We start from the raw sequence: 13,142 nt of genomic DNA, 5'->3' as shown, positions 1-13,142 counted from the left end.
CGTTATGGAGCCCCGGAGGCGCATAGACGGTCATGTTTTCCTATTACTGCGAATAACTTGGCGCAAGCTAACTCACATGGTGGAATAAAATCTGGGAAGTTTTTCATGCACGGGACCAAATTGTGTCTTGAAATATTTAGCAATGAATAACTTGAAGAATGTACTGAAAGAATAATTACACATGCAATCAGACGAAGACCTCCCCGGCTTATGCAGTACCAGCTGTTCCAACCGTTCCAATTACTCCAGCTTTTCGTCGCTCTCGCAGCAGTACAGGCACAATGGTCAACAAAACGGAAATACTAACGACGATAGCTTGTATACCAAAGACCAGACCCAATCCATTCCGTTGAATCCAAGCAGGCTGGAAATATCCCACCGCAAACCCACCACATGTTCGCCACATGTTGAGAATGGCAGAGACGCACGTAGATCGATTGGGGTATTTCTCCAATGCATACGCCGTGATAGCCCTGGCTGGAGTTAGCATGACTGTTTTCTGGGATTTTGGGCGGGAATGAAAGGGACGGTGGCGTGGAACATACACAATTGTACCAACCATTCCAATATTAACCATAATCCACCCAAATGCAATTCCAATCCAGTGTTTACCAAAATGCATCGTCAGTCCATACGTGAGCAGTCCACAGACCATGCTACCGATGGGAAACCATACTCCGTGTAGTCGATACTCAGTCTGCCAGGCATGTTGGTGTCGGCGATAGATCCATCCGTTGAAGAAGTGACCGAATACCCAACCTGATAAATTGATTAGAATTTTTCTACATACGAGAGAAGCTTTATCATGGAAAAAAATACCGCATAGTGCGCCAATCACACCAGCGAAGCGCATGGATGATGCCTCAATTGTATCAAAGAGGTAGGGCGGACTGTGGAGAAACGTATCGATGGTAGTGGTGATTCCTGAAATCGTCAGCACCGTTCCTATACTACTGTGTCGCAAGAATATTTCATAGAAAAGGAAAATGATAAGGGCTAAACATACCGATGGGCCAGGTAAACGTAATCAGAATGGCAATTCCAGTCATCAATAAAGGGAATCGGAAAACGTAAACCACTAGGATCTTGCACCAGTATCCCAGCGTCTTCCATTTCGGTCGGCCAGTGTTTCCGAACCCGAAATAAGAGCCTAGTAGGGAGCCCGGTTGTCTATCCGGGTTGTAGTATGTTTCTCGGCCGAAGGCAAGGACGAGAATTGTTGATAGTCCGTATAGAGCTGTTAGTACCCCAAAGGAGGAGACCCAGTTTGTGCCTGCACCAATGTATCCGGCTATGGCGGGACCGAGGAAGGGTCCGACGAGGAATGTTGTTCCCCTATACTTTATTAGATTTGAAGTTTCGGGAAGTGATGGTGATGGTGCACGTGGAAGTACTTTTCAACTTACCAGATGTTGATCATGCGGGGCCATTCTAATAAAATCAGCAAGTTGCGAGAATGCGCTAAGACCGAATGTTTACTTACCCTCTGGGCTGTACATGTCGTGAATAATGGGAAGTCCAATTACTTGAGGGACAGTGCCAAAAAGCCCCTGCAGTGAGCGAAAAGCCGTAAAAGTGTTGTAGTCTGTTGAAAGCGTGGCTCCCAGGACCATGAACATTGTGATGACCTGCGGCCAGATCCAGACAGGGAAACTGGAGAGCCAGTTAGTTGAAATTGCACTGCACCACTCATTAAATTATTCAAGATTGGATTCCTCTCACCGACCATACGCCTCCACGAGCGGAACAGCAAAGAGTCCACCGAATCCCTGGAGCAAAATGCCCCAGTTCATGCTTGTCGCGGACTTATTGATGGAAATCCCCCATTCCAATGCCTGGGGAGTGATAAGAGTACCACCCCAAACCATAGCTCTATAGTAGATAGACCGGATTAGCCTAAATGCGATGATCATCCAGGAGGTGGAGAATACATACCCATCTGCAAGTAAAGAGCTCGACATCAGCGCGAGAAAGAGCAGCGTTTTCCGCCTCTGACTCCAATTCTGCGGATTCCGCTCATCCATACCCCCCTTCGATTCTCCCGAGTGTACTTCATGCGATGAAGCATCTTGGGACAGCGAGGTAGAGTCCATCTCGCGTGCCTCGTTGACTGGAGAGTCTTTCTCCATCTTGAGTAGTAGTGCTGGTATTTACCAGAATTGCCGATTGTGACTCGGTAGATATCCGGAAGGGATGCCACGCGGCAAGGGGAACTAAATTAGAATCAAGGAGAAAGGAGAAGTGAGTGAGTCCTGCACCTGCACTTGAGCGAGCGACTATCGTTTCCCGGGAAGACCTAGGTTTTATGCATGGAAGGAGAGGAGAAGGGGAGGTTAGATTGAATTCTGACACATGGCAGGAGGATTTCTCGCGTGGCGTGTGTCGCGCAGATGTTGAGGAGACAGGTAGGAAAAATATACGAGATGATATCAGGAAAAAAGGCAGAAAGTGATAGCCCCCTTCTTCTTCTCTGAACTATCCGAATTGTACGGACTAACTAATTTAGTTCGTCCTCCACATCCACCCAAAGGTTGGGTTGGGTCGGGTCTCTCGAACTTACGATCTACTCGTATGTATCTTATTTCTATCCCCTCAATTACCCGAGGGAAGAGAACGCACTTGCATTGGTCGGTCCATGGACTGGAATCACACAGATCAAATCTCGGCTTTACGCCCCTCTCCACATTGAATTATCGCGCAGATCCCTTCTGGACGCGGGTTCCACTTGGCGCCACTTTGAGGTACAGGGCGTCATTTAGGTTTTGGATACTTTGAACAAGGCTAAAGTTTGTTTCTTGTATTTTCTTTATGCCTTTTACAATACAACGCCCGTATGAAAGACACAAATTATCTTGTCTTTTGCGCTGGTTGGGATCGGCGAGGACTTTCTCTCTCCTTACTGGCGCGTCGCTTTGATTTGATATGTGGATTTGAGGCTTGCAGTGGACTCGTCTCACGAACTAAGTGGCAACCAACTTTGGTGCAGTATTTCGGTTACAAGTTTAGCTCCCAGAGTGACATGGACATTCTAACTTCTTCGTTCGTGGGGGTTTATTTTATGTACGGAGGAGTCATGCTGGGAATGTTGGGCCACGTACCACCCCTTTCATCTACATAAGACACCAGCACAGCAGACCCGATCGAATCCGTCTTTTCCTCTTTACGTAGCGTTCATCCGATTTCCAAGTGAGCCAAATCATGTCCTTTCTGGCTCGACTAGCAGGCCTACTTGGTCTGGCTTCGCCGGCTCCTGTTATTCCCCCGGGTGCAGCCCTCGCAGCTACGATTACAGTGGTAAGTTTTGCGCTGGAATCGAACTTAACTTAATTCATTTTGCTTTGGGCGAAATCTGACTGGTTAGCCGGCTTCTCTTGGATTTGTGCCCGTCGCGGTCCATTTCGATCTCTTTGGCGAATTGGTTCGTTTAGGCCGACATGCGACCGCGGAGGAGGTGGCAAATGCCTGCAATGCGCGCATCAGGGCGCGTTCCACTGGAGATCCTGAAATTGGTACATCTCCCGTATGCCAAGTGCTTTGGCTTTGATTTAGTAAATTTTCGCTAATTTTTCCAGCTGTCAGACTTGCCTGTATGGATGCGACCACTTCCCATTGATTACTACTCATATGAGTTTTGTTTACTTATTGACTGATGTTGGCTAGCCGACACGCTGTACATTATGTCCGGACTAGGCCTAGTCGAGCGCGTGGTTGAGGATTTATTTGCTGCTAATGCAATCACTCGACACATGGTTGACATGCCTTCTGCGCAGCACGGCGCCGTGCATTTTACAACCGAAGGGATGATGGCCGGCGCGTTCATGATGAAGAAGCTTCAAGCTACTAACTTCGCCTATCCATTTACCGAAGCAGACGGGCCAATTCAATATGCTTACAAACTCATGGGAGAGGAGAAGCTCTCTCACGAACACACTTATTCGATTATGGAGCAACAAGGTCGCATGGAAAGCTTTAATCAGTTCATGGTGGGCAAGTTCATCAAGTTTGGCACATTTCCGGACCGCGTTGCTTCACTAGGATACAATCTCGGCAAAACCCTTGGCGAACCAGGACCTCTGCATCAGAATCCTGTTATGGTCGATATTGGGGGCGGACGGGGTGAACTACTCTTAGAAGTTCAGGCGGCTTATCCACATCTGCAAGAGGCCAATCTAGTTGTGCAGGAGTTCAACACCGAGATCGACGCCGGCGATGTCCCCGGTGTGCGGCTGATGGAGTGGAATTACAAGGAAAGTCCCGAGCAGCCGATTCGGGGTGCACGGATTTATTCACTACAGCATATCCTGCACAATCTGCCTGATTTGGACGCGGTGGCGCTTTTGCAGAAGCTCTCGCGAGCGATGACGGCCGAGTCGCGGTTGCTTATTATTGAATATGCGAAAAATATGACTTATACCTCGCTCCATGCGAGTATGATTGCTTTGTATGGTGGCCGCGAACGCAGCCCGGCCGAGTGGAGGCAGTTGGCGAGCGTTTCGGGGTTGGAGGTTGGGTTTGAGGGATATGTGCGAGCGGGTGAATCATTGGTGGAGATGAGGTTGAAAACCGAGTAATAAACCTAACAGAGCAATGGAATCTCGCCGGATTGAGTTCTGGCCCCAAGTTGAACTAGTTCATTTGCCTAGCGTGTCAAGTAATTTGACGTAGTCCGTAACCGGTACATACATACTGACATGGTCATGGAACCGGAACAAGTGGAGATGAGCATGTTATCAAGTGGAGTGATCCTCCGGAGTCTTTTCCGACATTACTTTGGCTCGGTAAAATACCGACAAAATATCCAGTCGAACAAGAGTTATACGAGATGTGCCTGATCTCAATGCGAACTCAGATCATTCACGACATGCTTTGCGCTCTGCATGAACACCTAAGAATTGACAAGTCGAATGTGATGGGTGATCGGCTTGATTCATCACATCCGAGTTCTGAGCTCGAGCAAATCACACAAACAACCCCTCCCCACCAATTGACGGTATTGAGTTCGCATGAAAGCTTTTCCCGGGTAAATTAGGAGCTTCGATTGGCCGAGATACCCTCTACTGATGTGCTGACTATACCAATAACAGACTAGAATGGATCTCCTTACCTTGTCTCAAGCCCACGACCCACTTGTGAATCTTATTTGATCTTCCGATCAAGACCCGGACAACTAGCGCCCGGAATCCACTGTCAGTGCTCTGAACTCCTGTAGGTTATCTCTTTTACCTGATTCTTGGGTTGGTACGGATACAATAGAAAAATAGTGCTCCGTTCATCGGAAGGGAAATCGCTGAAGAGGGGTATTGCTTTTTCCCCATTCCAAACCTTTGGATCGACTATTGAATGCACGGCCTCGGTTTGTACAGCCCTTGCGTTGGCGTCGCATGGCGTTTGCATGGTCGCCATTCGTTCCCCCAGCTCGCGTTGGAATGTCGCCTGTGTCACCGCGTCCACATGGGCCTTGCAGGAATGAGGCCCCTACACAGGGAAACATACTAGCTAGGCGTGGTGGAAACCGAACAAATCCTTTATTCCTCCGGGTCTTGCTCGGAAACCGGGATACGTACTAATGTGGTGTCCAATTTTAGCGCAAACATCGTCTTGGGACACCCGTGAACTATTGTTGGCCCTTTGATCCATTATTCGGGTGTATTTAATCTCTCCATCACACTTCTGTGATATTAGGTTCGCACCAACCAGTGGCCCTGATATCCACGCCCTTCCTGTGATTCATCATCGTTCCTGATCAGCCCCCCCAGTTCGGCCCCCTTGTTGGCCCGGTCAAACTTAGTCCACTGGGCTGCCATGACAGAGTTTACCTGTACGTTGTTTGCGAGGTAATCGGTCTTTGACTTTCTACCGAAGTGTGCCATATTCCACCCCCACTCCTATATGATCCGCGCAAGTGCTGTCTGATCCATCAACATCAATGCGATTTCTCTTTCATTCCCCGCCAATGCTTGCTATTTGAATGCGAGTCGCGCGCTGCAGTTGAATCTCGATCACAAAGCCGACCCTTACATCATCGCCATGGAAATCCCCCGACCCGGAGAAGGAGATGTCGATATTGGTAAGTTGCGTGCACAGAGATGTTGGGCCCGGTAGTCTTTGACTGATGTTTGATATGCATAGGCTCTGGCACATTTGCCGCTTGCTGGGTAGGCCAAGCCTGTCACTATCCATGTGGTACTTTGAGTAACTAACCTGTCACTTAGGCGCTTACTGGAGTGGTTGGCGTCGCTCTGCTCTTTCGATATGCCGTCAAGTCTTGGGTTCGCTGGGCTCTGCCGCAGGTTACTGCCCCCGGACGAATTTGGGGCATCGAAGATATGTTCTTCCTAGTGGCTTATGGCTTTGATGTCACTCATATGACATTTATTCAACTAAGGTAAGAGTTGATCTTATCCTGGGGATTCTAAGAGTATCCGACTAACTAGAGTACAGTGCCAATTGGGGTCTCGGGCGTCACTTCTTCTATCTTAGTGAAGAGGAAAGATTCCACGCTATGAAGTGGGACTTTTTGTCACAGCCTATTGCCGTCGCCTCGGCGATGGTTTCAAGAACCGGCATGATGTGGTTTCTCTTGACATGCTTCGCAGCGAGTGATCGTAAACTTCGAATGTCGATCATCATCTGTGCTATTGTGCAAATCGTGGCAAATATGGTCACCATCGTACAAATAATTGTCCAATGTGGGCCTAATCCATATCACTCCGCGGATCGTGTTCAATATTTCAAATATATGTGGACTCCTTTGCCTGCGGATGGATCGGTCGTGTGTCAATCACCATCTGTCCAAACGACCGTCGGCTTTGTCCAGGGAGGTACGTACTTGATTTGATCTACACTTGCATCGTACTATGTTAACCGAGTCCTGACAGGCTTCAACTCAATTATTGACTTCGCGCTCGCTGCTCTCGCTGCCGTGGAATTATGGCAGTTTTTCCTGCGAACGTTACATCGCGAACCCAATAATACATTCTGGTCTCAGTTCCGCAAAATTAACAGCACTGTCCGATCACGTCGCATCTGGCAGACACTCACCCTGAGCGGTCCTCTTATACTATCCGGTGCTGCTTCGATTGTGAAGACTTATGTAGGTCCTCCTTAAAATACTCATTTGCGCAGTTCTAACATGCAGTGGTACAGAAACTCAAATCACTAGGTGACCGCCTGGATTTTACTTATAACATCGTCTCATTCGTTCTCTGGGTGAAGTAAGTTGTCGATAAATACTATATGTCAGCCTTGTCAATTCTAACATGAGCCTTTGCAGGATCGAAAACTACAGCATCCTGCTAGCCTCCTGCGCACCTGTCGCCCGTCTCTTCCTCCGCTCTATCGTTGACAACCGTCGCGACGGCAAACCATTTGGTTACTGGTCCCGATCTCGCTCGAAGAATAATAATAACAATACGGATAATTCGAACGATACAGAGCTCAAGCGACGACAGAAGGACCAATGGCTGGATTCGGCAACGGCGACAGCGGGCAATTGGCAAGATGAAGAGAATGATCCGTCGCATTGGGGTACCGAGCGTTCTGAGAGTCGAATCTCTCGAGCACAACAGCCCGATCATTTGGATGATGGATTTGTGACTGTCAAGACGGATATTGTTGTGCAGGTTGATGATGGGCGGTCTGTTTCTTCTGGCGGTGCCAGGTTACTTCCTGAGGGGAGTGAATCGCTTCATGTGCATAGGAAGGAATAATTAGTTGGGGATGTGTAAAAATGAGGCCGTGTAGATAGTATAATATGGCGCGAAGTATAATTCGATATTTACATACAGTACACGAATCGAAAGCTAGGGTATTAATTGAAAACACATACTCTTTTAAAATTCTCTAAGGTCGCAGCTCTGGATGATAAATCCTAATGATTACTATGATTTGCAAAATTGAGATAAAAACATCTTCGTCGCTTCAAGTAGCAAAATAATAATTATGACGCGCTCGGAGCATCCAGTCCACAAAAACAACCAGAAAGGTTCCGGCGATCAATACTATCGCCCAGTTCATATTATCTACTGGTGTCAGTGAAGCCGGCCGGCACAATTGCTTTGAAGTGGATTTTACTCACATATGTTTGCCTTATCCACGGGGATATAAAGTGGGAAGCTACCAAGATGGAATACTCCGTTAGCCGAATCACATTCTATACTATATATCAATAAACAGCAACAGTGGAAAGCTTACAGAAGCATGACACTAATCAGCAAACACCAGCAGACGGAAAATATATTGATGGCCCATCCGGCCGCACCCAGGTTAAAGGCTCGTGGTGTCGGCAATGCTTTGCGGCCGGTGACGACAATCTGGGAATGTTTAAGTAATCGCAAGTAGACATCGTCTCGGAAGTGTGAAAACCAACCAGGAAAGTTGGGATTAGATAGCCAACTTGGATTGCGACTAGTCCAATGCTAATAATCACCTGAAATGCGTAGTCGGAGCCAAAAACCACCACACCTAGGAGTGAGGTTAGTTGACTACCTTGGTCAGTGTAGATAGATGGAAGAATATACCAATAATCAGTTGTGCTACTCCTGATAGAATAAGGGTGTTGAGAGGTGTATCGAGCGTATGATTTATCTGAACGAAGATGTTCGAAAATGGGAGGGCATTGTCCCGTGCCATTCCCCATGTTAAACGAGACGCTGCTGTATTGAGGCCCATGCAGATAAAAAGACTAGTCATTGTTAGATGAAAGCCTATATCCAAAAAGGCTCGGTAAAAAGCAGAAGACAAAATGAAGTTATGGATGAAATGGCATGATAAACTCACTTGATCACAATCAGAATTATGACAACGAAGGCAATCCCACCAGCGGGATTTTGGAGGACATCGACAAACCAAGTAACGTACGGAATGCTGAAGTTGTAAGCTATTCTCCACAACATCTGCGTGGTTAATCATCAAATCCTGGGTGGTGACTTACTCTGTTTCCATATAAGACTCCCAATCTTTAGAAGTAAATCCCATGATGATTGCAGCAAGAAAAGTGGTTGTGCCGCTTATAACCATAGACCATAACATAGCCCGCTTTGTGGCAATTTTTGTCAGATAGGAAGTTTTCACAGGTAGTGATTGAACTGGAATACTCACCGGTGCATTTCTTTCTGGGTCCTTCATTTCTTCGGCAATATGTAGGATACCGTCGGTCCCATACAAAGCATACATTGGGGTATAGAAACTCATAATCCCTACCCATCCACGACTTTCGTAGCCGGAATTATTCAAAAACTGGGTAAAAACAAAACTAGCCGACTGCTTTGGTCCCAAAGCGAGGAATAAGGCAGCCCACACAATTGCGCCAACTATAACTATAAACCCTCCCACCAGTGAGAGTAATGGGAGGTGCTTCTGGGAAAGAGAGGCTGTCAGTGCCAGAATTGTAAGTCCGACATACATAAGCCATTCCAGCCATCTCTATATGTCATTTATAAGCCCCCTTGAAATTCAAACTTCTTAGTAGAGATATAATATCTTACCGTAGCTTCCCAGTCCGGGTAGCTGATCTGGATGATACCTATGCAAACCTGTGCGGAATTCATGGTACAGCTGGCTGCCGTAGCAATTTCACCAAGAAATATAACCCACCCAATAGCGTATGAGAGGAATCTCCGGACGCTATGATGAAAGAGTAAGCAATGAGATTGGGCGAATTTCTCCTTGACCGGTGATGGGATCATGAATCTAAGAGTCCATTATCTGGTCAATGTTTTGGGGAAACATACCTCGGAGGCGCAAGCCTTTGGGTGAATACCCTATTTCAAGGACATTAGTACCTCTAAGTTCTGTTCCACTCACTTCGGAAATCTTTCTACCTACTGCTGACCGCCAGCATATGGCCAGATTGAGCACATCTCAGCGAGGGATGCCATGAGAAAGCCTTGCCCAATAGTAACAATAACTCTGGCGGAAGTCTTAGTTATGTTCTTTGCGGGTAGATTACTGGAAAGTCTAACGATGAGTATATCAACATCATCGGTCCTCCAATGTCATATACGGTATCGAATAAAATGATGTTGCAAGTCCAGCTTGTCATCATGAGAACCTGCCATGCAGTTGCTACATCAATTAATGATGTTAGTTTTCAATAGCCAGTTTGGGCTTAGCAAATGGGTCCGAGAAGGATTTTATTGCGGGGATTTACTAACCACTCCAGAGATTATAGACTCGCTTTGGGGACTGTGCGGCAAGTGTTTCCCCTTCTTTTCGTCGGGTTGCACATCTGTGCCAAGAGAGTCTTTGCGAATATCCAAAGACATTGTGATAGTGATTTAGAGCCAATGGTTTTGACAATACTTAGAAACTTATCTTGGCTTGGCTCCTTTCTACCTACATTGCGAAGGAAACCCATCAGTATTTGAACTTTCAGGATTCGGACAGACCGAGAGAGGGGAAGAAGGAGATTAGTTAAAATGCTCAAAATTGAATTTCGGGTCATACCAGTTCTTTGTAGCGGATAATCGATCGAATTATGATGCCCGTTAATTTAAAGTGATAAGCAAACAAAGAGGACCTTGCAGCGGATCGAGTTACCCTTTCTTGCTATATCTCGTAAAATGCCAGCTAATCCTTTCAAATTAAGTCAAACGTAATATCTAAATCATTATCCTTATCTTACTGTCGTAGATACCTGTCGGGCTCACCGACGGATATATTCATATAGTGAAAATGAAGATATTATCAGTCGTAGATTTCCTGAAAGGCGCTTGATTTTTGTTTAGGCCATTTTACCAATTATCAGAGAAGCATTGAGCAGTATCATAAATAACTCATTGCATGTTACAGAGTTACACCAATTGCTCCTGTCTGCTTTATGATCTGCATAATGCGGGGGAGCTAGAATGCTGGTCGAATATGAGGTATTAATTCGGGGAATTGTGGCCACGGTTCATCTTATTTCTAGATAATCGAGCTATTTATGGGGACCAAGCCAACAAAGTTCCAGAATAAAGATATCTCAATGTCAATGATGTCGCTACATGAGGCAAGGCGGCCGCCATTTCGGCATGTCCGACTGAAACCATCGGGGGTACCGCCAAAAGGGTTACCTAGGTACCTTCAAGGTGCTTATGTACCCGGGGAAATACTGAAATAAAAATATGTTTTAATTGACTGCTGGATCGGCTTTGGAAGTCATGGGGTTCGCGCAAACTATATACGTGTCGTACTGCTCTGATCATGCCACAGAGCTGTTAGCCTCGGCACTTCAATTTCGATTTTAGAGAAGTCCTTATTACTGGGATGATAATACCCCGTGAATACTGACTTGGATATCAGTATCTAAACAATAATCTTGGAAACCTTAGAATTCCTCGCCAAAATATGGAGTAGTCGCCTGCCGTATAATTCATTCGTGGATGTCCAAATTCCCGTCCAGGAAAGGAATATAGTTGTATTTTTTACTCGTCGAATTCATACTACTCCAAGTTCGTGTTCCAAGTTTCAAGTTGCAGGTCTTTACTTTTTACCTTGCAAGCCCTGGAGGGGAGAATACATAATTCCAAGATGATCAACAGAGATGCGGATATCATGACTCTGGCTCGCCCGGGCGAACGGGAGGTCGTTACCAGTTTTCAGCCCACTTGACTGCAATATTTTGTACTCAACGCCGGAATCAAATGACCATCTAAGCTCAGTTATAATTTTTAATGATGTTTCCCGATTTCTAGTCCGAGAAATACACGTCATCGCCGCGTCTCCCCTGGGCAATCACCACGTGATGATAAGCACATCGACTCCGCGGAAGTTCGACTTCAACTGCCACTTCCACTTCAATGTTGACCTTCTCGTCTCTCCTGTCCGTCTCCGTCTTCGTCACCGCTGTTGTCCTCAGAAATGGCGGCTAAGGACTCGGCATTCCCTCTTCGTCGGGGGTCCGATGCGTCGGAAAAAGACTTCTTCGATATTCCCGACGAATCGTGGTCAGCGATGGCCAAACGCCAACTACGACACATCCGCACTTGGGTCATTCTCTTCGCTCTCATTGTTTACTGCTTGTGGCCAAAATCGATACCACTTCCTCCGCAGCCAAATCCCCATATTCATTATGATGAGGTCGACTGGACGCGCTATGCCTACACAACGTACGCGACTAGCGAGACAGATCTATGCAATTCCTTAATGGTTTACGCGGCCTTGCAGCGCTTCCAATCCAAGGCGGAAACCCTGCTATTCTACCCAGACGAGTGGGATCTCATCATTGACGACGACTCTGATCGCATCAGCGAGCTTCTGATCATGGCCAAAAGCAGATATAACGTCCAGATGTCGCCAATCAAGGTCGAGCCAATCAAGCGACCGTCTGAACGTGAGTGGGAAAGATAGGATAGAACAGGACCACCCACCCATGATGACCAGAGCTAACTATCATTTTCACTGCTAGGATTTGCCGACGCAACTTGGGACGTCAGTTCGGCCAAATTGAACGCATTCGGCGTCATCCAATACGATCGCGTTATTCACCTCGACTCCGACATCACCCTACTCAATCACATGGATGAGCTATTCTTCCTCCCACCCACCGTTGTCGCCATGCCTCGAGCCTATTGGACACTCCCCAACTCCCACACCCTCAACTCCCAGATTGTCGTGATCGAGCCCTCGTACAAGGAATTCCTGGGATTGCAGGAGATGACCCGTCTTGCGACCCATGGCCAATTGGATATCTGGAACGGGACAGTTGGATTAGATACGGCGATTCTAAACTTTCGCTATGGGGATAGTGCTATGGTTCTTCCCCACAAGGAGTACGGCTTGCTCACGAGCGAGTTCCGCAGAAAGGAACATAAAAAGTTCCTGGGGACGGAGAAGGACTGGATTCCTGATAAGGTCATGTCGGAGAGCAAGTTTGTGCAATTCTCGGATGACCCTCTGCCCAAGCCTTGGGTTATGTGGCCGCAAGAAATGCTGGCAGAGATCCAGCCTAAATGCGACACTAAACCCGGGACAGCTCAGGAGAGTGGATGCCGCGATCGAGAACTATGGAAAGAACTTTATGATCATTTCCGAAGGCAACGAAAGGTGTGTATGCCCCTGCTCTGTGTGGGTGTGCGTGGATGGGTTCATTCAGTGCTGACTACTCTTTTCTTCGACAGGACGTTTGCAGGTTACTGAGTTATCCTGCTCCAGTATAAGAA

The 13,142-nt window shown here is 47.0% G+C and overlaps 5 protein-coding genes across 5 annotated transcripts; 3 read left to right on the top strand and 2 right to left on the bottom strand.

The window, feature by feature from the left end:
- Positions 1-208: 208 nt before the first annotated feature.
- N7481_002890 (uncharacterized protein) lies at positions 209-2,129 on the bottom strand (the record flags this gene model as incomplete). Its single annotated transcript, XM_057262109.1, has 8 exons — positions 209-473; positions 546-759; positions 820-924; positions 1,007-1,335; positions 1,407-1,431; positions 1,484-1,653; positions 1,723-1,872; positions 1,936-2,129. 8 exons carry the CDS (start codon positions 2,127-2,129, stop codon positions 209-211), a joined length of 1,452 nt encoding a protein of 483 aa, XP_057127041.1.
- A 1,069-nt stretch (positions 2,130-3,198) lies between these two features.
- On the top strand, positions 3,199-4,571 carry N7481_002889 (uncharacterized protein; the record flags this gene model as incomplete). The annotated part of the gene is made up of 4 exons (XM_057262108.1): positions 3,199-3,294; positions 3,362-3,509; positions 3,573-3,587; positions 3,661-4,571. 4 exons carry the CDS (start codon positions 3,199-3,201, stop codon positions 4,569-4,571), a joined length of 1,170 nt encoding a protein of 389 aa, XP_057127040.1.
- Positions 4,572-6,027: 1,456 nt separating this feature from the next.
- N7481_002888 (uncharacterized protein) lies at positions 6,028-7,709 on the top strand (the record flags this gene model as incomplete). Its single annotated transcript, XM_057262107.1, has 7 exons — positions 6,028-6,067; positions 6,130-6,155; positions 6,213-6,385; positions 6,442-6,821; positions 6,879-7,093; positions 7,147-7,214; positions 7,274-7,709. The coding sequence occupies 7 exons, from the start codon at positions 6,028-6,030 to the stop codon at positions 7,707-7,709; spliced, it is 1,338 nt and encodes a 445-aa protein (XP_057127039.1).
- A 480-nt stretch (positions 7,710-8,189) lies between these two features.
- N7481_002887 (uncharacterized protein) lies at positions 8,190-10,265 on the bottom strand (the record flags this gene model as incomplete). Its single annotated transcript, XM_057262106.1, has 10 exons — positions 8,190-8,312; positions 8,369-8,463; positions 8,520-8,683; positions 8,779-8,894; positions 9,100-9,423; positions 9,486-9,624; positions 9,732-9,761; positions 9,826-9,909; positions 10,052-10,065; positions 10,155-10,265. The coding sequence occupies 10 exons, from the start codon at positions 10,263-10,265 to the stop codon at positions 8,190-8,192; spliced, it is 1,200 nt and encodes a 399-aa protein (XP_057127038.1).
- Positions 10,266-11,841: 1,576 nt separating this feature from the next.
- Positions 11,842-13,139, top strand: N7481_002886 (uncharacterized protein; the record flags this gene model as incomplete). The annotated part of the gene is made up of 3 exons (XM_057262105.1): positions 11,842-12,313; positions 12,389-13,026; positions 13,101-13,139. 3 exons carry the CDS (start codon positions 11,842-11,844, stop codon positions 13,137-13,139), a joined length of 1,149 nt encoding a protein of 382 aa, XP_057127037.1.
- Between the last annotated feature and the right edge of the window lie 3 nt (positions 13,140-13,142).

This window comes from Penicillium waksmanii, assembly GCF_028829765.1.
Source record: "Penicillium waksmanii strain IBT 27052 chromosome Unknown utg000002l:1.0-3326099.0:1.0-3328782.0, whole genome shotgun sequence".
Lineage (NCBI taxonomy): Eukaryota > Fungi > Ascomycota > Eurotiomycetes > Eurotiales > Aspergillaceae > Penicillium > Penicillium waksmanii.
This window is presented reverse-complemented; position numbering and strand designations above follow the sequence as displayed.